Source organism: Embiotoca jacksoni, unplaced genomic scaffold, assembly GCF_022577435.1.
Source record: "Embiotoca jacksoni isolate LCO1_2020_lvr unplaced genomic scaffold, fEmbJac1.0.p SCAF_11, whole genome shotgun sequence".
Taxonomy (NCBI): Eukaryota; Metazoa; Chordata; class Actinopteri; family Embiotocidae; genus Embiotoca; species Embiotoca jacksoni.
In genome coordinates, this window is record NW_027185241.1 from 14846969 (window position 1) to 14869952 (window position 22984).

General features: G+C 40.2%; 2 protein-coding genes across 4 annotated transcripts; one reads left to right on the forward strand and one right to left on the reverse strand.

The window, feature by feature from the left end:
- Nucleotides 1–714: 714 nt before the first annotated feature.
- On the forward strand, nt 715–7670 carry LOC138194510 (B-cell receptor CD22-like). Its single transcript, XM_069143300.1, has 9 exons — nt 715–997; nt 1078–1302; nt 2746–3024; nt 4491–4784; nt 4969–5050; nt 5651–5678; nt 5952–6077; nt 6167–6267; nt 7099–7670. Exons 1-9 carry the CDS (start codon nt 724–726, stop codon nt 7154–7156), a joined length of 1467 nt encoding a protein of 488 aa, XP_068999401.1. The 5' UTR covers nt 715–723; the 3' UTR covers nt 7157–7670.
- On the reverse strand, nt 7567–22607 carry hpn (hepsin). 3 transcript variants are annotated; one of them, XM_069143303.1, is made up of 13 exons: nt 22252–22607; nt 21031–21183; nt 14459–14566; nt 14266–14307; nt 13910–14039; nt 13707–13826; nt 13497–13537; nt 12976–13141; nt 12405–12595; nt 11056–11151; nt 10812–10954; nt 9956–10120; nt 7567–9435 (listed from the first exon to the last, which is right to left on the reverse strand). In XM_069143303.1, exons 2-13 carry the CDS (start codon nt 21065–21067, stop codon nt 9391–9393), a joined length of 1284 nt encoding a protein of 427 aa, XP_068999404.1. In that variant the 5' UTR covers nt 21068–21183; nt 22252–22607; the 3' UTR covers nt 7567–9390. The 3 variants fall into 3 exon arrangements, with proteins under 3 accessions (XP_068999404.1, XP_068999405.1, XP_068999403.1); XM_069143304.1 differs by having other exon boundaries at nt 14459–14559; nt 21031–21187; XM_069143302.1 differs by having other exon boundaries at nt 21031–21187.
- Between the last annotated feature and the right edge of the window lie 377 nt (nt 22608–22984).

A 22984-nucleotide genomic window follows, 5' to 3' on the forward strand; every position in this document is an offset into this window, starting at 1 on the left:
ACATTAGGGCAGATAAACAGCTCCCATGGATGCTGAGAGATGTTGCATAGAAATAAATTACCATCAAACTTCACCCTCAGTTGTTGCTCGAGCTCCATGACAACAGCTGTGTGCTGCTGGACACTGAACATCCTGTACTGTTTTGCCTGTACTGTCCAAATATTATTTCCCCACATCCTATATATGTGCGTTTGCTCATATTCTGCTGTCAGTATGAAACTTTTTGGCGTTGCATAATCAGCAATCTGAATGTGCGATGGTATAATGAGAGGAAGCACAAGGAGAGGACACCTTTTCACTTCTGCTTTTCACACCACAAATATATCCCCACATAATCTACGAAACACTGAGCCACTTTGATTCAGCTGGTGAGTACTTTTGACTTTCATACACTGGCGATTTGTTTCTTTTACTTTGATGTGATCCTTCCTTTCTCCTGCCCACATGTCATGTAGTAACCTGTGTCGTGCGTTACAATGTTGCAGGTGGATTTAAATAATGGAAAGTTTGATTCTTATTATTCTGGTTATAATGCCAGGTAAGGAAACATTTTATTTTAATAAATGGGAAAACCATGGGGAAACTAAATAATTTAAGAAACAGACACACAACTACATTTAGCTGACTGTATCTTTTTTTTTTTTCTCCAAAGGTGTGTGGAGTGGAGACTGGGGTGTGACTTTTGATAATAATCAGTGTGCTTTAAAAGGGACATCATTACTTATGAAGTGCATGTACGACTACCCTTTCGGTCATGTTGTCACTTCAGTCAGCTGGTCTAAAGCCCAGCAGCATGCATCTGGCAGCTGGCAGCTGGTTCCCCTTCGTAATCCTTCTTCTGCCCCAGACCACTTTGAATACGTGGGCAACAAAAGGGGGAAATGTGATCTGGAGGTCAATAACGTACAACTCACTGATGAAGGAGCATACTTTTTTAGTTTTGTGACAACATTCAACAGATGGAGAAGCAAAACATATGCTTATTTGTCTGTGAAAGGTAAAGGTAAAATACTGGAACATTTCTCATGACTTAAAATGCTTTTTGTGGAGATTAATTTGTTTATGTTTCTGTGTCAGAGCTGACAGCTGTTGTGCAACCGAGCACTGTGACAGAGGGAGATAATGTCAGCCTGACCTGTGTGTCAGGTTGTCGTGATCGACTAGACGTTGTGTGGTTCAGAGATGGACGACCTGTATCACGTCCAGTCTTCCAGGCCAGGAGAGAGGATGCTGGGAGGTACCACTGCGCTGTCCTCGGACAAGAGACCGTCAGATCTGCCTCCGTGGCGCTGAATGTTCAATGTGAGTAACACAGAATATTCCAAAGCTCCACTTGTATAGAGCATGTTCACTGCAGACATGATTAACTTTGTAATATCTACACTTGTGTTGTGATAAAGTCTGACTGTTACATGGATGCAGCTTTCTAGTGTTTCCTCTCTCAGAGCCTCAAAGTCTCAGTGGATTCATTTGACGAAATACATGACTCATCACCTTTAACACCTGGATTCACTTGACCAATCCACTCAGTTGTAATTAGACAAATGTGTCAAGTTTTTTTCTTTTGAATTTAGAGTGAGAAAGGTCTTTTGTTGTCAGGTTCAATAAAATAATGAGCTGGTAAAAGGTCTACAGGTAGAGTAGACATATTGAGAGATCTCTCCTCCCAGTTATAGCAGCTTTAGCTATTTTACCTGCAACTGTGCTGAGAGGGATGCTCTTTATCCAACCATGGAATCACATTCCTTTTAGAAGTGGATAAATTTGTTGGTATCCTTCCATTAAAACAGAAGAGCACACAATTGTCTCTGAAATAACTGATGAAAGTAATTCTCCTCCATCATTGTTTATTCATTATTTCATACAATTCAAATTTAAGTTTTGATTCAACAGAATATTTTAGATAATAAAACAAATAAAAACGGCACGGGCAAAGATGGAACCCTAAACCGAATATTTTGTTGCATAACCTTCATTCATTCATTCATTCATTCGACCTTTATTTAATTCTCGGGAATACATTGGGGGTAACCCTCATTTTCAATGATGAGATTACATTTAACAAAGAAAAAGATTACATCAGTAAAATATGTGCTAAACATAATAAAACAAAATAGGCAGAATTAAAACAATAAAATATAAGACTTAAATAAGCTTAATAGCTGGTCAAAATAAAATAATAATACACAGACAAGGCGCCAATAAAATCAGTTAAAACAGTTGCAAGTTTGGGCTATAAGGTGGGAAATCAAAGCAATCATTTCTCTTCACTCTTTCTTTGCTTTACTGTGCGACATAACAAAGACCACAGATATACATGACACAATAGCTTTTAATTTCACCACTTTTCAGGAGGAATGAAGCATTGTTTCAATTAATAGTTAACACATGTGTCCACGTCTTTATAGGGAACTGGAAACTATTGTTTAACAAACTGTAATTGCAGCATTTAAAAGACACACAGAACTGATAGCTACACCAAGAACTGCGGAAAGTATTTGTGTTTTACTCCATAAAACAGCCGACGGCTCTACTGTCATTTAAAATCAACTCTATAGTGGAGCCCACTTTTATCATTTACTCTCCTTTTCTCTGTTTTTGCTTTTCTTTTTCCAAGTCTGCCAATAAAGGGAAAAAAATTACTAGAAATGTATTTCTACATTGCATTTTTTTTTTTTCATGTAGCAAAATCAGAGTAGTAGTCGTCCTTTATGTGGCTAAACCTTCTATTTTCATCTCAAACAGACGCTCCCAAGAATGTGACGCTGTCAGTGAGTCCATCGGGCGACATCATCAGAGGCAGCACCGTGACTTTCACCTGCAGCAGCGACGCCAACCCTCCTGTGACACAAAGTGGATACAGCCTGTATACGGACGGACAGTTTCTCAGTTCAGGGCGGATCCACACCATCTCTGACGTCCAGCCCAGCCACAGCGGACGGTACCGCTGTCAGGCCAGGAATAACATCAACTGGAGGGGCATCGACTTGGTTGACTCGACCGAGGTCCACCTCGATGTCCATTGTGAGTATAAGTTTAAAAATCTGTCTTCAAATGTCTGTGTTTTGATTTGTTACAGAAACTGAGAGGAGTCAAAAGTTCACCCTTGATTGTAAGAAAAGTACAACGTCAGTTTACTGGAAATTGAAAATAGGAAATTCATAATCACAGTTTCACTGTCTCCTATTGACCTTTATACAGTTGAACAGCTGTTCGTGTGTGGTGCATTGAGCGGCTTCATCATGTTGATAAGAGTGGAAAGAAGAGAGCTGTAAAAGATATCCCTGATTATTTAAAAGACACATCCTTCATGAAATGCTGTGAAAAGTTGGACATCAGTTCTGGAAGAAACTGTTTATTTTTAAGTAAAATGAGACGAAAAGAGCATAAAGTATATAGAGTCTGAGGGCCCTCTAGTTCCTTGGACCTCTTCAGAAGAGGCAACTGTGACCCATCATCCCAGTTTGTGGCCTCGGTCGTCATTCTTTCATTTGAACGAGTCTTAGAGGCCTAAAGAGTTGAATACTGTCTGTGTTAGGGAGAAGACTAGATTTACCACCTCACATTAGCACGATTCTGCCAACTAGTAGAGTGAATGCTGTTCACATTCATGTAGTGAAGACACTGATTCAAATATGGATTTTGCTGCAAAGACGCTGTGATTTCTATCAAAGAAGATCAATACAATCGGGAAAGTTTCAAGGTGGATAACTAAGATTAATGTCATCAATTCAGCAATCAACCAAATATAAAATGTACATTTTGTTTTCAGAGTGAAGTTGACCTTTGACCTTTTGGATATAAAATGTTATCACTTCACCAATTCATCCAATTAGACAATTATGTGACATTTTGTCATAATTATGAATCATGGACTTATGGCCACAAATCTGTTTTGTGAGGTCTCAGTGACCTTTGACCTTTGAAGATCCAATTCAAATCAGTTCATTCTTCAGTCCAAGTGAACGTTTTTGACAAATTTGAAGAAACTGCCTTAAAGTGTTCCAGAGATAATGCCTTCACAAGAATGGGAGAGACGGACGGGATGGATGAGAGGTCACAGCGACCCTGACCTTTGACTTTTGACCACCAATATCTAATCAGTCCATCTTTAGGACAAGGTGAACATTTGTGCCAAAATTAAACAAATCTGTTTTTGTGTATCAAGTTGACAATAATAGGATCTACAGATGGAAGAACAATCCAAAAACATAACGCCTCATGCTGTGGCTATCGCTGTCACTGAGGTATAAATAATTTGAGAAAAAAAATAAAATAAATAAAATAAAATAAAAACAAATTTGTAAAACAGGGAAATAATTGTTTCAATCATTTGTTGGAAATCTTTAGAAGTCCTGTGACCCGTCAGATTTATCTCACAAGCAGGCTGTGAGTCGCCGGTCAATAATAGTTTTATGCTGCAAGCATTTTTTTAATGATGTTATTTTGAAATAAATCTGTTAACACCAACAATGTTGTGACTTTTTCAGACAGCCCGATGAACATTACTGTTTCGATGGATCTTCAACATGTTGTTGAGGGCAGCACGGTGAATATGACTTGCAGCAGTGACGCTAACCCTGCAGCAGATAAATACACCTGGTACTGGAGGACAGCCTCCCTCAGCTCCAGCTCCAGCTCCCTGCAGGTGGGCTCAGGACAGGTGCTGTCTCTTCCCTCTGTGGAGGCGTCCGACGCTGGACTCTACCACTGCCACGTCAGCAGCAGAATGGGGGAAAACATATCAGCCGAGGTGCTGCTGGCCATACAGGAAAAGCAGCATGGTTTGTTCCCCTTTTCTATTTACTACTTTATAGAAAGACTGCTGGATATTTCTCGAATCCTCAGTACTTCTTAATCTAGTGTGACATGTAAAATGTCACCTTTATTATTTATTTGTAGTTAACTGAACTTATTTAAAGCATGTGACATATTCCCACTCTGAGCTGACTATGTGTTTCTCCTCAGACATCGAGCCCCTCCCAGTCTTAGCTGGAGTTGGAGTCTTTCTTTTTGTGACTCTGGTGATAGCAGCACTGCTTCTGCTCTGGTGAGTCAGTGAATGAGGGAGAGAGTCAGTCTGACTGAATGACTCAGATCGTTTTTACTGTTCGCTGCTGACTTATATGTTCATGTTTGCGTCATCTCTGCATCTCCTGTTGCTCAATATTTTTGATGTGTTTTATCTCATGTTGTCTTGAGTAATAGCATGACCTGTGTGTGTCATCTTCATTTCCATTCTGTCAGCACTTTAAACCACTTACTCAGTTTTTATACACAGCACAGGGTCCAGTATATTAATATAGTGAATATGGTGATGACTGGTTTTTGTGTTCTGTTGTAAGCGAGGGGAATTATGAATATTATTGTAATTATTGTTATAACAAATTTTATAGACATACAGACTTTCATAGATTCTGGACAGCTCACCTCTGACACAGCAAAGAAAAAAGGTGAAAACATGAATGCACTGAAAATCAGTTCATAGCTTTCTATGGTTGCCATTATTACATAATTCCCCTAAAATGTGACACAACGGGATTGAGCAAAAAAAAAAAAACCCTTCCCTTAGTTCTCTGTTCTGAGTGGAGAAACGTTCATCTTTTTTTGCAATATTTATTTGTTGAACTAGTTTTTGTTGTATTGACAGGAAGAAGAGGACCAATGCAGATAAAAAAGTGCGTATGTCAAACTTAAGTTGTTTAAAACTGCGACAAGGATTTTAGGGGAAATTTGAAAGATCCCACTCAAGTTCACAGTTAGTGATTTAAAAATATCTTGCATTAGTTCTTCTGTGATGTTAATTTTTTTCTGTCTAACTTTAACTTTACATGATGTTCCACAATATTTAAACCCCAGATTAGACATTTTAGTTGAGGCAAAGCAGAAATTTCAATTAACCAAAGGGCCCGTGGAAGGAAACATGAGGACGTTTGTTGTGCTCTTTCCAGCACACCATGTTTGACTTCAGGCCCTGTGGACAAGGATCAAGCTCTGCCGCCACTGAAGATCCATCTGACCCTATTTACACCAACATCCACATGTGTCCATCCTCTTCTCTACCTGTGCACCACCATGTAAATACTGTGCTCAAACACTGTTCAACACAACAGCTCCACTCTCAACAACAACAAAAAAAGATATTGACCCCTCTACTTTCTCTCAGGCCTCCAGATCATCTGAAGATGAGGTTACCTACTCCACAGTGACCATCAAACCCAGAAACACCAGTGGTCCACATCACAAAACCAACAGCAGAGACTCCGGGTAGGTTTACTGTCCAAACATGGATTTAATCAGATCTCTGTAGTCTTCAAATGTTCAAGGATCCAAACACACAACAGGACATAACAAGTAGTAGACTAGACACAAGGAATCTGGCTTTCTAATCCTGCAGAAGTGCAGCAGGTGTATATATACACAGAGTGACTGATCACAGAGTAGCACCAGGTGGGGCAGAAAGGAAGACAGGGAACAGGTGAGGTAGGCAGGAGACCAAGGCATGGACAGAGACAGATAGACAGACTGAGGACATCTAGTGGCCACAGGGAGTAACTCAGGGAGTGACAAGCGAGACGCAACAGATCACAGGCAGGCAGAGGGAGTGATACTAAAACAAAACAGAGGTGAAGCAGACAGACCAAAACTGTGACACAGTGCTTCTGTATTCACTCACTGTTAGTCACGTTCATATGTTTAGCCTCGAGTTACTCTGACTCTCAAATAACCAAGTTACAAAATAATGTAACCAAGTTACTTTTCGCAGAGTGAAATAAATGTTGATATCCATTGCTGTAGACAGAATGTCACAGTAATCGATAAAGTGAAATCATTTGGGGTCAGTGCAAATGTGCATCACTCATATATTTACATTGACTTTGTATGCAATCACACTGATTGTATGTATTTCTTTGCATTCATTTTGAAAACCTCATAAAACTGAGAAATTATACAATTGACTAAGGATTCAAATGTAATAGTATTATCAGTTATTTATTAATTTAACTTTTAAATATTTCAACATTCAGTCACAGTATTAACAGTAATCACAGGAATGAGACCTCAGGCAGTTTGATTCACACTTGATTTTCTCCTCAGGTCCAAAGCAGAGAGCGACGCCTCTGTCATCTACGCCACGGTGGTTAAATCCAGCTGAGATTCATCAACCTGTCACGTCTTCATCTAAAAATAATTATGAAAAGTTCAAAGTGTATCAGGGCGGTTAAACTGAGATCTTTGTGCATTTGCAGTAGTCTCGAAATATACTCGCTTTCACAAGTGTTAAAGACTCAAAACACCAATTAGTTCAACTGTGCATTGATATTTATTGATAATACTGTGCTGTTAAAAGGTTTAACCCTTCTGAAACACAGCTGAGTGAGGTGATACTAAATGCAGGTATTTCATTTTACCCTAATTATTTAAAAAGTGTTTAATGGGGAATTTTTTTTTACAACAGCACATCTCTGTCTGTATTTATTTCTGTTTTGTCTGAGACACTGTATAATTGCTCTGTACTGCAGTTTCTACATTAAATATAAAAAAGTGATATTGTTACACAATGACTGTGGGCAAGTTGTTTTTAATTAAGACTTTATTTCAATACAATACTCAATGCAACAACTCACATTTTACAAGATTCATTTCTCTTGTACCAACATAATGGCTATAAATGGAATACATACGTTGATTTTATTTTAAAAGGGGAACTGGTGGCGGGTCGTACGGGACTTTTTGAACAAATTGAAATAAATCATACAGTTTTTGAGTGAGTCTCATGTGACTGAACACACTTGTTCAAACTAAGTTACTCTGTTTAGTGGAGAGCTAAAGATCAGCTCCAGAAAGTGTTGCATACTTATTTGGCAGAGAGTAGTTATGGTCCCATTAAACAGATGCAGTGATATCTACATTATATTTTTCATGATGTATTTGGATGTTCACATTGTAATATTTTTTCCTTGTTTCTGAACATCATAAAAAGCACTTTTAATGTGTAAATTCAATGTTTTGCAGAAATATAAAGAAGTACAGCATCCTCTTTATAATAATCTGAAACTCAAAATATTGCTGAAATATGTGTTTTGTTATGTTGTGCTTCCTGTTAAATATGACTATATGGGGAATATCACTTACAGTATATATACAATATACACACACGTGCCAGTTAATGTGATGAGACATTGTTAACATCTGAAATCACAGGTAGAGGCAGTGAAGTCTGTCAGGTTTGTATCTTATGACAACATGATTGTAGGTGTAGACCTGTGGAACTGTCAGACATCTGCAACACGTATCGAATAAACATCTACATAAACAAGGTATTGACTAATATTTACAAGACAACAACAAAACACTGATTGGGATATCAGCATCATTTTTCACTGGGTCATAAAGAAATACAGTGTCTTGTATGAATAATTAATTTCCATAGAAAAGTCAGGTTACTGCATATAAAAAGACATGGCATATATCACACAACTGGTCTTTATACTTATGAATTAGCATTACTCACAAATTACAACCATGTTAGATCCCTAATTGTCTGCATGTCTGACTGTGCCATTATTATTATGATTATTATTATGAATGAGTGGTGCAGTCGGCACACTCAAGAAAGTGACTCATGGAGAAAATACAGTTTACAAAATCTCCACATAAAGAGGAGAAAGTTGAAATACAAATGTTGAGATTACATGAAGAAAGCTTCAGATAGACCTGAGCTGCTACAAGTCTCAGCTGTTTATCATTGTTTATCTCAGACTGTAAGTAACATTGGTTATTTGTCATGTATATTATGGTGACATTGCAGCACAGGTGTATTGATCACAGCTGTATTCCACTTAGTGGAAGTCCTGTTTTTGTGCACGTTTGTTCCCTGTCATGGCTCACTGGGACACTCAATGAAAGTGAGTCATCGTTAATACAACTGTGCTTGCCCTACAATGACAAGTCAAAATGTCTGCTGCGAAAAATGTCTATTGTATGCAGTTGAAATATAATATAATATCATATAATATAAATGAGGAAAATGGCATCAGAGAAAAATAATCTCAATACTCATTACTTCACAGTAACTCTTTGCTGTTGAGTTGAAACTTTGACTCTCTTACGTGCTCTGTCTGAGTCTCTGCAGACATACAGGGAGTATACTGTATGAAGGAGTATTGGTAGACATTTAATAATGGGTCAAGGCACAGGAAGTGTGTAAATCCTCAGTGAAATGCTGCAGAGTGACGGGAAATGCTGAGGCCATGACAAGAGGGGACGATCACAGCCTTTCATCCCTCCTGTTGTAGCAGCCTGCAGGATCACAGTATCACCTACAGAACCTTATTGTCCATATTGTCATCCAAGAGTAGAAAAAGTAGAAACACGGCAGCAGCGTTCTCATGTTCGGGCCATTTTGTGAACACCTGGCGAGTTTTGATAGTTCTGGGGAGAGATGAAAGTAGAACTTTATACTGTATGTGATGCAGAGAAGAAATGAATGATGTAACTGACTAAAATGTCCCCCTGCAACATGCAACAATATTTGATCTCCTTCTGCAATTAATTGTGGCACTTTAGGATGTTTGTAACTGCGAAGTTAAGTTCTCATAAGGCCGAAGACATACTGTACTTGGTTTTGAACCAAGCGTTCGCGTTGACAACCATTTGCATCGTGAACGTTATTATTACAATCCAAACAGAGTGAGGATACGTGAAGCAGTCATCGTGCAAACACGTCGTTTTACAGCAAGTATAACCTGGCAGCTACATGTTTGGTGAGCAGAAAATAACTCGCCCCCTACTGTTTTCAATACTCAATATAAGTATTTTATGTATACAGTCTGATTGTATTTGTTTGTTGATTTTTTTTTTAAACTATTGGCAGTCAACGAATACAATACAACACAATGAAATACAAGTAATACAGCGAGTGGAATCCAGTTCAAAGTGTCGGAGCTCTCACCCTCATAGCTGTAGATATCCAGGGCAGAAATCGGGACACTCTGGTGTAGACTCCAGGTTTCTTGGGCATAGCGCAGCCAGTTCCCCAGCTCACCACTCCCAGCAGACGATGCCGACTGGTCTTAGACAGGCAGTCCTCTCCCACAAAAGGACCGCCGCTGTCCCCCTGAAACCACAGAGGATTATAGCAGCTCACACCCACAATTTAACTTCCCATTTAACATCAGCACAAAGAATAAATCAAGTGCTTAGGAATGCAGGAATATATCACACAAGCTTCTTATTATCTGTTGTCTCCATTCAGTTCCCTCGCTCGCATAGTTTCTCTTCTTTCTTTTGCAGATGTCCCGTCGTGGAGCTGCATGTCTCTGCCCTGCGCTTGTCGTCTCCACCAACAGTTCTTCTCTTGTATCTCTATGCTGTCCTTTTCTCTCTCTGCTCTCCTCTCACCCCAACCGGTCGAGGCAGATGGCCGCCCACCTCTGAGCCTGGTTCTGTCGGAGGTTTCTTCCTGTTAAAGGGAGTTTTTCTTCCCTCTGTTGGAGGTTTTTCTCCCTTAAAGAGGAGTTTTTCCCTCCTAGCTTATGTGGGAATTGTTGAATTGTTGGGTTTCTCTGTTTAATGTTGTAAAGTTCCACTGTAAGGACTTTAATGTGTTAAGTGCCATGAAATAACCTATGTTGTGATTTGGCGCTATATAAATAAAGTTGAATTGAATTGAATTGAACAAGCAGGTATGCATTGGACACACATTCGTATCAAATAATAGACTCAATTATAGATACAAACATGGAGAGGACATTACGCCAGGACCAGTATTTATACACCAAAATGCACAAACACAGGCGCTCTCTGACCTGACAGGCATCGGTGCCTCCTTTCTCGTAGCCAGCACAGAACATACTGGTGGTGATCTGGTTGTCATAGTAATCAGGTGCATTGCAGACAGCGTCACTGATGATGGGGACATTTGCTTCCTGGAGAACATCCGCTAGATGACCTGTGATAGCAATGACAATAACAAAAAAAAAAGTCAAGAAATGTAACAAAATAACTTTCAGCATGGTTTCACAGTGCGACTGTGATAAAATGTCGCCTCACCGTAGTAGCCTACGTTTCCCCAGCCTGTTACTGTTCCCATCTGTCCATCGATCAGTCTCTGACCGTATGCTGGCAGGCAAATAGGCTGGATGTACTCTACACACACACACATATGGATCAATAGACTATAAACACACACATGCTTTCTACCACCACCAGTACATACACAGATGATTTTGTCACAGTTCATTCAGTTCTGTCATTTTACATCTTTCCTCTCCAATCACCTGATTCCAAACACCTTCTTACTCACCTCTTCCCTCATTAGCTACTTCAGTATTTACCACATTTTCATTCATTCCCAGCCAGATACTCTATTGTGCCGACCCGTTGTGGCTTTACAGCCTTTGTTCCTGCTTTTGGACTTTCGCCAGTCTGATGCTGAACCAAGCTTACCTGCTGACTGTTGTTTTTTTTTAGCCTGCGTTAACTTCAGTGAAAGTTAACGGTTTTAACTTTTGTTGTGCATTTGAGTCTGTTTGTCCGACTGAGATATATCGTCCCCATCAATAAAAACAAAGTAAAGCACAGAGATAAATAAATCAAATGCAGGTCATGAAAAGCTCTTGTTGTTTTTTAAGAGCAGCACACTAAACCAGTCATTCAACCTCAGACTGGACAGATTTGTTTTTCTCCAGTAAACTTCATGCTGTTTTTGTAGACATAAATGCCAAACACTAGATGTCAGTCATGACCTGCAGAAACGATGCTTGGTCTTACCGCTACTGCATTATAGCACAGAACCATGACTACATGCATTGCATTGTATCTGATAAGTATCTGCCAACTTTATTAACTGACATCATTGACGTAATCACCTCAACACTCACTGCCTGACTATACAGTATCATCACATAATAAAGGTTGCTGTAAATCATATGTTCATTTCAGAAACGTGATGCTGTTGTTTGCTCCTTTATATTCACCTTCCAACTTTCTTAATCAGAGTAAATACTTTATATTTGCACAAACACATTTGTCATTTCTCCCCCCAAAAAAGGCTTGTAACTCATTCCGTTTTTTGTTTATAGTTTTATTATCTCGGTAAAAGGTGTAATTTGTGGCCCAATCTTCTGGAATTCTTGTGTTTCAGCTTTGTGTGGATGTTTCAATAAGGAGTCCTGAGATTCCAGGAGAGACCGTCAGTGTTTACATCCTGTTCAATCCCGATATAATCATTTTAGATAAAAGAGGGTTTTTTTTCCTACTGGCTGAAATTTAGGAAACAAGAAACCTAAACTGGGCACATTACCATGATGAGTGACTCTGACTCTGTCACACCATGTATTTGCCATTCTTCCTCTCTTACCATCTTTATATGTGTGTCCTTGTGCCCGCATGTGGCCTACCATTGAAAGTGAGAGGTTGGGTCAGGGCCAGAACAGCGATGTCCCTGCTGTTGTCATCAATGTTAGCGTCTACAAAAGGCAGGTAGCTGCTGTGGTAAACGATGGTTTTCACTTCGGCCACGTTGGCGTTGACCGGTTTATTGTAGATGGAGCCCAGCAGCACACGCCAGCGGTTAACAAAACGATACCGCCTGGCACGGGAGGAGCAAAAACAAAGACGCTGTGATGACTCATTGACGAGTCAATCTGTGGCTCCTAAGTTTTCCAAACACACACACAAACATAGAAATTCACACCCATACACCATCTTGCACACACATGGAGAAGATGTGTTCAGACCACAACAGTCTGTTATTTAGATTCTTTCTGGCTCCCTAGTGCAAACTACAAACACAAACAGTGGTGAAATATGTCGAAATCGAAGTAAATCCATACAAGCATGCGTTCAAATATACCTGCAAGCATTTTGGACAGACAGACATGGCGAGAAATTTACATGACACCAGATTTTCCCTATAAAATAATCCATTCTGTCAGTTTTTCCTTTATAAAATCCAGAGCTGTGACTTACTCTGGAAAGCAGTGAGCTGCAGAAACAATCCAGCGGTTTGTGATGATGGATCCTCCACACTGGTGAACGCCATCGTACTGCAGGCTGACCTGCCAAGGCCAGCTGCCCTGCCTTGCATCCACTCCACCAACTATACGGTCTGCTGCAAAACTACGTCGGCCGCAGTCTGCCGAGGAGAGACAGGAGATAAAGATTGACAAAGAGGGGCAGAAAGATAAGTTCAAAACTCGTGTAAACTGGAAGTGAAAGATTTAAACATTTATAGACAAGAAAAAAAATGAGAATACGTGCGTTAAAGACTCAAAGCAGTAAAGAGCTTAATAAGCAAACGTGAGATAAGCGGGAAGAAGACGTCAGGCTCCGTAGAAAAACATTAGACAGAAAGAATAAGACACAGATAACAAGGTGTATGGGAGGATTACAAGCCGGCGTGCAGACAAAGATGAGAGGTGGGTGTAAGGTATCAGCGTATAAAGTGTGCCAGTGTGTCAGGCAGAATGAGAGCAGATCGGTGATCTTACCTTGGCACAACAGTGTGAGAACTTCCCTGCTCTCACAGTCACTGAAACAAAGACAGACAGAGTTAACACCAGGCGCACGGACAAAAGAAAACATCCAAACTGACGTCAGTGTTCAGCTTTTCTCCGTGTTAACCGAGTAGACTAGTGAAAGAGGAGGCAGGAGGGGCTACAGAGAGGACAGTGTGGTGGACAGGTGCAGGTGTTTGTTACCATGGGAACAACGAGTCTTTGATTTTCTTGCCGTAGCTGAGCTCTTCCTGTCTGACACAGAAGAACTCGCCACCATCCCCACTGGCCTCTGGCACTGATGTGACCGAGTAATTCAGCACACTGAAACAAAACACACACATTAGTCCTACATCATCCCGTGCTGCAAAAATACATCAAAATATAAGTAATTATAATCATCTCACCTGACAAATCCCACTTCTTCACAGCTGATGCTCGCTAGAAGCTCATTGGCTGAGGAGGAACACACCTGACGCCACCTTTTCTGAGCGGAGTTGAAGACTCTGAGACGCTGGTCAGCGGAGTTTACCTGGACTGCAGGGAAGCCTACACGTCATTTAAAGCACACACTGCTGCAAAGGCATTTAAATACAGTAAGGCTTTTTCTGAATATAATAATCAAAACTTACAGCTCCACCAGAAACAAAAACACTACAGTGAGTTTGAAGTTAAATCTGATGTTTACTACACCGACACTTGGTATCTGGTATAAGATTACTTCCGTGAAGTTAAAACCATCAGCATGTCCCCTCTTACTTACCATTGTACAGTCCCGTGTCTTCCTCCATTGTGCAATATGTGACTACAGAGGCATAACAATACAAAGAAATGCAGGTCAATTTAATCTGTGATAGCAAATAGAGCAATGACAGACTTTGGTAGTATGTAAATATAAACATCCTAAAACATATCTGAGCAAAATGTGTGTCTGTGTGAGAGCAGTGTAGTCTGACCTACGGCCCAGACGGCTGCTCCGATGGCTCCCAAAGTCATCAGCGTTACACACACACCGATCACCCGGCAGGGGGTCAACACACAGGTCAGAGAGATGCCCCTGCTCCCTGCAAACACACACACACACACACACACACACACACACACACACACACACACACACACACACACACACACACACACACGCATGCATACGTTTTCATAAGACTCATCTGACAGTATGTACGCAGACACGCAAATACACATGCTAGTGCACATGTGCAGCAGCACTCAGGCCTTATACAACATACCAACTAACACACTTGGCTAAAGAGAAGACTTAGGTGATGAAATAAATCAAAAGAGTAAATATTGAAAAGTGAACTAATGTTAACTGAGTAGTTGAGGATTTTTATGGATGCAGACATTTTACTAGTAATGTGACAAATATTTAGACTGCTAGTGTTTAATTTAGCCTCTTTTTTTGAACTCTTAAACCGCCCCACAGCAAACATCAGAGAAACGACTGGTTTTAGCTCACTGCCCCAATATGAGGAGGCATGCAGCACATTTATCTGGCACAAACTGAAAAGTACAAATGACACTGATAAGATCAATAGTCTAAAGTCGAGCATTTCTCCACAAGGCAAGAACAAACTCTTAAACTGGGATATAGTGCCATGTCAGTCCAGCATGTACAGTGTGTGTGTGTGTGTGTGTGTGTGTGTGTGTGTGTGTGTGTGTGTGTGTGTGTGTGTGTGTGTGTGTGTGTGTGTGTGTGCGTGCGTGCGCAACGGCATACAGATGTTATTATCAGTCTGTCCCTCTCTGCCCCTGATATCCTCTGAGAGGAATTTGTCAACTTAACCCCTAGAGTTGATGCATATTTGTTCATTGCAGATATTCAAAACAGCTGTAATTCACATGAACATTCAGAAACGAGAACGGTCAGTCTGTAATGCACATCTCCTGTCATTAAACTCAGGGCAGCACTTTCCACGATCAACCGTTTACACAGACCCGTGGTCATCATCTTCATCTTCATCATCATCATCATCATCATCATCATCATCAAGGTTAGAGCAACAGTGCAGACAAAAGCAGGAGGCCAAGGTTACACTTCTTTGAACGGACACATTAAATCACATCCTAAATCTGTAAATCTTGACTACGTCATCTAGTGAAAAGTTACTGTGCTCATCGACCACGCTGACACCAGTGAATAAAATCAGCCAACCTGGCTGCTCATGATGATCTATATTACTAGAAATTACGAAAGGAATCTGCACACCTTTATGATCTCTGCTCAGGTTAAAGTCGGGTCGAGCGTTGTGGGAAATTATGGAATATCGCATGACTAATTAGCGTTGAGTAAAGCGGCTACTTGTTTGCTCAGGTGCCTGCAGGCGAGCGTGAAATGACCGAAAGAAAGCCACTCATACCAGGCAGCCACACAATACGGCTCATTTCCTCCTGAACGTTCAACTCTGGTCTGCAGGTACCGAAACAAGCGTTGGTGTATTCAATGAAGACACGATTATAGTTGTTTTTGTGTTTTTAGCTTGTGTTTGTATACTCGTGAATTAGATTAACATCATTTCACTTTTTTTTTTTTTTTTTATGAAGAAATACAGTAATTCAAAAGGTGGACACGTAATTTCTCAAAGCAGAAAAAGCAGGTGTTACCAATACCTATTAACTAATATCTATCAGTTACAGTTACATTTAAGCCAGAGAGCCGTGACGTGACCAAAGCGCAGCACCTGCTACGTTTTTTATGTTATGAATATAACTTGTGAGTTTCCAGCTACGACTCGTTAAAATGTCTGAAGAAGATCAAGAAAATCAGGTTTTCAGGACATTTGTTGAAGATTGTTTTTTTTAAGTATCTGTTAATGCTAATACATTTTAAAATCATTTAGTCTGTTTACAGTATATTTATTAATACTGATCATTGAAAGAAGAAAATGCTGAACAGGTCAAAATGAACCCTCTGCTGTGTACTGTGGACCGTCAGGACTGTAACAGTAATACTGTCCATCTCTGTGCCAGGAAACAGCTGGAGATACTGTACGCATACAGCGTTCGCTGTCCAATCAGAGAAAACATTCGACGAGGCTAGTTTCCTTCCTGCCTTTCTCTCCCTCCAACAATTTTCCGATATCTTTCTAGTTCGTTGAGGAAGACAAATAAGCAAATTAATCAAATTAAGAGAATATTCCTTTAAAATGTTTGGAAGAAATTGTGACATCAGACCAAAAAAAAAAATCTAAATCTTCATCGGTACGGTGTTTTGTGACAATATAGTACCAACATCACTTTGTAAGGGGGCATTTTTATTGTTTTACTATTGGACCCAGTTGATACAATAGAAATAATTCTGCACAGTTACTGAGTCAAAATCTGTTTCTGCAGCTTATATGTAAATTCCTGTGTTATGATCTGCTGAAGAAAACAACTCAAGGAATGACAAGGAATCAGTGTTGTACAAAACCAGTAACACTGCATGTTGTTATCAAGAAACATGATAGTAGTATAGAGCTGCTACTCCACTGACCTTAACCACCTTCTCTGCTATCTGCTCACATCTCCTAGCTCCCTCTGCTTCTACCTGACAGTACTTCTCTTGAAAACTCACGACCTTTTCTTTTCTGTTTCTCTCCTCATCTCTTTCTGTCCTCTGTCCTCCTCTTTGTGTCTCATGTCCACTCCTCCTCCCTTTCCATACCTGGTCTCTCTTTCCCCTCCCTTCCTCAGGCTTTCCCTCCAAACAGCCAGTCAGCATAATAATGGTGTAATTGTTCTTTGAAATTGTGACTAACAATGAGGACCCAAAGGACAGAAAGAGAGAAAATACAGACAGAATACAGGTGAAAAGAGAATCAAAAGGTAGTAAACACAATGATTGATTGATGTCGGACATCCACTGACATTCCAAGCTTGTGTTTGTTCTTTCAGATAGTGTCTTTCTGGAAATACCACAACCTTTCCTGCACACCTCAGCTCCAGCAGACACACACCTACACCGGTGCTGTCCAACCCCCTCATTCCCCAAGTCCTTCCTTCTTCTTCCTTTCCTGCTCTCTTCCCAATTACATAGCCGGACAGAACAAACACTCTATTGTGTCTACTTCTACCTGAGACCACCTACTTCTGTGTGTGTGTGTGTGTGTGTGTGTGTGTGTGTGTGTGTGTGTGTGTGTGTGTGTGTGTGTGTGTGTGTGTGTGTGTGTGTGTGTGTGTGTTTTATGAGTCAGGGTTCTTCTTAGATCCCTGTGGTATTATGTGCTGATGAGTACGCTTCAATAGTACAAGCTGGTAATTATTTAAAAAAAAATAATACATGTATGATTTTATCTTGTTGAAAAAAAGAGAGCTGGCAGAGACCTGCTTTTTAAGCACTAACCCACACACAATGTAAACATTGATTCATGTTATGTTTCAATTAAATGTTTTTGCCCTTACATAAAATATCGTGAATTTCACACGTGCGAAAAAAAAACACCCACTTGTGATGTCCTCATATACATGTTTATGTGCACAAACAAGTGGTGTTGGATTATTTTCATGGTGTAATGTGTGAAGCCCACGTAGATTCCCATGTGAAAACTTTTCCACATATTTTCCCCATGTTATCGTATGTCGCAACATGTGATAAACGTGTGTTATACATGTGATCGCATGTGTCCCATGTAGAAAACGTGAGAAACTCATGTCCATTTTTCTGTCATGGTGGCATTAACTCTATCAAAGTGATGTTAGCAATTAGACGTGTAATGTATGACTATCCTATATAATTTCTGACATATTTCTCTGAAGGGTCACACTGCTGCAACCTGTTAATTAAAAAAAATAAATAGTAATTTGACAGCTTGAAACATGATCTACAAGCAAAATGTCCTCTAATACATGAAGTTTAATTCTGTGAGTTCATAGGAAAAACAAACTTAATCCTAATTTATGCTCAACGAAAAGGTGCAATACTAAATACAAGTGTTACAATGCATCTGTGTTCAGTTTCATTTCACACAGCAGTCTAAATTTAGAGCGCCCACATTGTGTGACTGGACAGTTTGTCGCCACTGTTGTAGGCAGGGCTGACATTGGAGGTAAGAATGACCCATCACTTCTTCCATGTGACTGACCAACACTACAATACATACATTTTATGGGTTATTTCTGTCCCCATCCATGAGTCACACAATACTCCTCACTGTGTGGGATGTTGTGAGCGATACCCTTAACTTTACAAAGATTACGCCTCCGTCCTACCCACAGTAGCACCTTAGTTTTGGTTGAGACGAAGCAGCTGTGCACCAGATGAAATGTGCAGCTGTCCACTCCCTGTATTATGAAATAAAATATACTTTTTGTTGTCCAAAGCCAAATTTTCTACGAAATAGTGGCAGTGACCTTTTGTCCGAAGGATCTTTCCACCTTCTATCTGCTGATCTAAGGAACTCTCAAGGGTTTCTCAGTGTGTTCGTGGTTCACTGTAACAGTCTTTAGAGAAACCTTTCCCAGGTTTTATAAACAGAAAAGGCTTCTCAAAAGTCATTGTTGTTTGTCAAGAACTCTCTGGAACACTTCTTAATGTGAGTGTAAGTCATTTAGTGCTATTCAGCAAAACAATCCCAGCTAAAGCTCGACCACAGCAGATAGTTTGCCCTGTTGTCATAGCGATGGATCTGTTGACATGTGAGCACAGTTGCACGGTACTTTGTTGGCTTAAAGTTAACCACCAGTATCATTACAGTTGGCCAATAATGTCCACCTTTTAATATTCTAGTTCTCCTGACCAACTCCACACCTCACTGCATTGTCAGCATCCACTGCATTAACCTCGGCCCTCTCAGCGGCACTGACATTTGGACTTTGGGAAACAGATTTCAAAACTACTTTCTGTAGCAGGAAGATCAGATTTTTGGGTATCTGGTCCATCAAAAACAGGGCTGAGCCTGATTCAACATACACCCACTCCAGTTAAAATAGGAAAACGGTTTAAAGGGTTTTCAAAATACAAACTAAAGAAAATACCCAGAGTATCTCGAAGTGAACCTAGGCGTTGTCAGAGAGGGTTCAAGCAAAGACAACAGTACAGAAGCAGAGGGGAGACCTCACACACACACACACACACACACACATGAAGACACAGCAGAAGCCATGACTCATACTTTTAGGGGTTGACATGGTGGAAAAGTTCAAATAAACACGATTGTACTGAGCAGTAAAGATAAGCCTGATTAGAAAGATGCATATTGAAACCTGCCTCTACATGTTCACACATGGATGGTGTAGTTGCGTATCACTATTCAGGTAAGCACGGGCTGTTTCTGAAAGTAGATAATATCCCACCTAATCTTAGCTCAGACAACAAAAATGCCACACCATATGTGCCACTCCTAAGCAAGACTGTGTTTCTCCTGTAATTATACACACCAAAGCGTTAGCCTGAACCACTGCATCTGGGTGGACTCCTTTCTGTCAAGCAACAGAAATACAAACAAAACGTCTGGCTCACTGTGCGCACAGAAAGTCAATTACAACAAAGGCACAGTGAGGAAGAAGATGTGTTGATGGAAGCAGCCGAGAAGGTGTGGAGGTGATTCCTAGCTGCAGACTTGATGAGAGACTTCTGGCTTCTTTGTGCCGGCACTTAATCTGTCCCTGATGTAAGGTAAGCAATAGTACTTTTATCTTGTAGATTTATGTAGTAAAAGTTGCTGTCTCCACAAATATTTGTATCCAGGGATAAAACATTGTAATATAAATTCCAAAGAAAGACTGGTTTGTTCGTGAGTAGTCAACACATTTCTGTAAACATCATGAAGAGTATCATAGTTCACTATGACAGAAGAGCTTTCTAGCAACAGTAAAGTACAGCAAGTAATCCTATCTGTCCTTCCTTAACAGCATCATATAACTCACAGTAAACTCATTAGGAGCCATAAAACTTAAAAACACTTGCACACCACCCTGCATTTCAGCTAACGAGTAACAGGAAGATGGATGTGGACTCTCTGGTTTCCTTTTAATATTGGGTCTCATTGATGCCAATGGGGATGTGTTGAAATAGGGAAGGACAACCTCATAATAACAGTAATGTGGTTACAGTGATCTTTTTGTTTATGATTGCCAAGACAGATGTTGTTATATCTACAAATACAGTATAATGTGTGACAAGCCAGTGTACTTGAGTGTAAAGGTCAATTCTGGTTCCAGTTATCACCATCACAATCACATTTTTTTTTGGGTTTGGGCTTGATCTTACTGCAGGAGAAAAATATTACAACCATTCCAAGTACATGTTTTCCAAGTTGAAAGAACAGACCTCCAAAATAAATCCAGTGAATATCAGAGACAGCCAGGCAGCTTTGAGCAAATCAGTTAATGTTTAACTGTCAAATGGGCTGATGTCTGTTCCCAAATACAGAAAACAGGCAGCATGAGCTGAAGCATGACCAGCACAGCATTTTTTTGTCTGTGCATGTGTGTGTGTGTGTGTGTGTGTGTGTGTGTGTGTGTGTGTGTGTGAATGAGGAGCTGGGAGAAGGGGAGCAAAAACAAGTGTGTATGTAATATGTGCACTCACCCATCTTCCCTTCAGTCACGACTTTCTCCGCGTACATCTGTACACAATAAGTTGCAGAGGGCAACAGCAGACAGTGATGAGGGACCTTTCTTCCTTCCTTCCTTCTGTCTTTGACTCCTCGGGGCAGGTGGTCTGAGCCCTCAACACTCCCTTCTGCCTGGCAATAAAATATTGGGGGTCATGTAAGAAAAATGCCACACAATAGTTGATACTATATTTCTACAATAAACATTTTTAAATCATAAACAGACAAAAATGATTAAGACTGAATCCTGTCACGCAAACAGGGATTATTTTCCTTATCTATTACTTTCTCTTCAGCTGGGATAGACTCCAGCCCCTCCTGACCCTGCTCAGGAAAAAGCTGGTATAGATAATGAAAGGATGGAGGTAATATTTCCTTGATTACTCGATCGTTTGAGCTTTAAAATGTCAGAAAATGGTGAAAAATGTTGACTGGTGTTTCCAAAAGTCAAAGGTGCAGCCAATATTCACATTTATGAAGCTGGAATCAGAGAATTTGAGCCTTTTCTTCTTTTTTTTTTTACATTAAAAAATGACAAATTTATTATTCATAATTAATTTTCTGTTGATCAACTAATTGATTAATCAACTATTCATTGCAGCTCTAATGTAAAGTCTCCTTGAAAACTCAAACACCAAATCAAAAAAAAATCACTTTGTATGTTAACTGAGCTGCTTTTCATAATATTTGTATCATAATCACATGTAAACAAGCTTTTCTGCTGATAACCAGGTTCATTAAAACCTGTCACAGTTTTCACTGCTGTGCAAACAGCAGGACATGAAGTTAAATGAGACCCGTGACAAAAAAAAAAGCTAACGTGAATCTTCACTTTAGTTATTTTTCTTCCTAGTTTGCTATGTAATGTTATATTATGATGTGAATGCTGTGATATTTAAAAAGCCTATAAATTTAGTAAATGTTCATAATATTTGCATCACTTTTGCATGTTCACTAAATTAGACTACGAAGGATGTGGGAGAGAGCTGGTTAAATGGGTTCAACAGACCAAAGGGCATTAAAAAAGTTCACCACGATAAATGATGTTTAAATAATTCAAATGATACAGTTGGACTATTTTACTTCTGATGGCTGCTTCACAAATACCATTTGCATGGTTATAATCCCTGAATGAGACCAATATTAGCCTGCTATCTTATCGGACTCTTTAAGTCGCCTCCCAGAAAATGACTCACCTGTCTTTCTTCGCTGCAGGTGAAGCTCTGGCTTTTCCTCTTAAAACAACAACAACAACAACAAAAATCTTACTTTTAAGCCCGTAAACAACTTCTACCACGAAGACAGGCGATAATACTGTTTCAACGCCACCACAGATAGATAAATCCCAGTTTTTAGTAAATCCTTTTTTTTTTTTCCTCGTCTCTTCACAGGTTACTGACCCCAAAAGAAAAACAGAAGAAAAAAAAAAAACAAATATCACAAAGTTTCCTTCGACCGTTTCTATCAACCAAAACCACCAGCGGCCGCTTCTGAGTGAACACAGAGGGACATTTGGAGGACTGGACCGAGACAAAGTTAGTGAAAGTTTCTCTGGAGTCGGTCGCTGCTCTGCGCTGTGGTCGTCGGGTGAGCGGCCAGCTGCGCACACGAGAGGGGCGCGAGTGACGTCAACGCACGTCTCTCAGTGGACAGAGTGGACACGAGGGCTCTGTTAGAGCTGCCTGACCCTGCAGGCCTGTTCTACCTGAACACACCGTCTTACAGGAGAGGACACAAATAATAACGCACAACCCGATAGAGACACTTAGGGGGCACTTAGGTAAGATGTCAACCAGCCATTAGTCTCAGTAAGGTAGACGTACCACTGAGTCAGCAAAGAAATACTGGATCCCCCAGCCACCTAACACACTCACACACACACACACACACACACACACACACACACACACACACACACACACACACGCA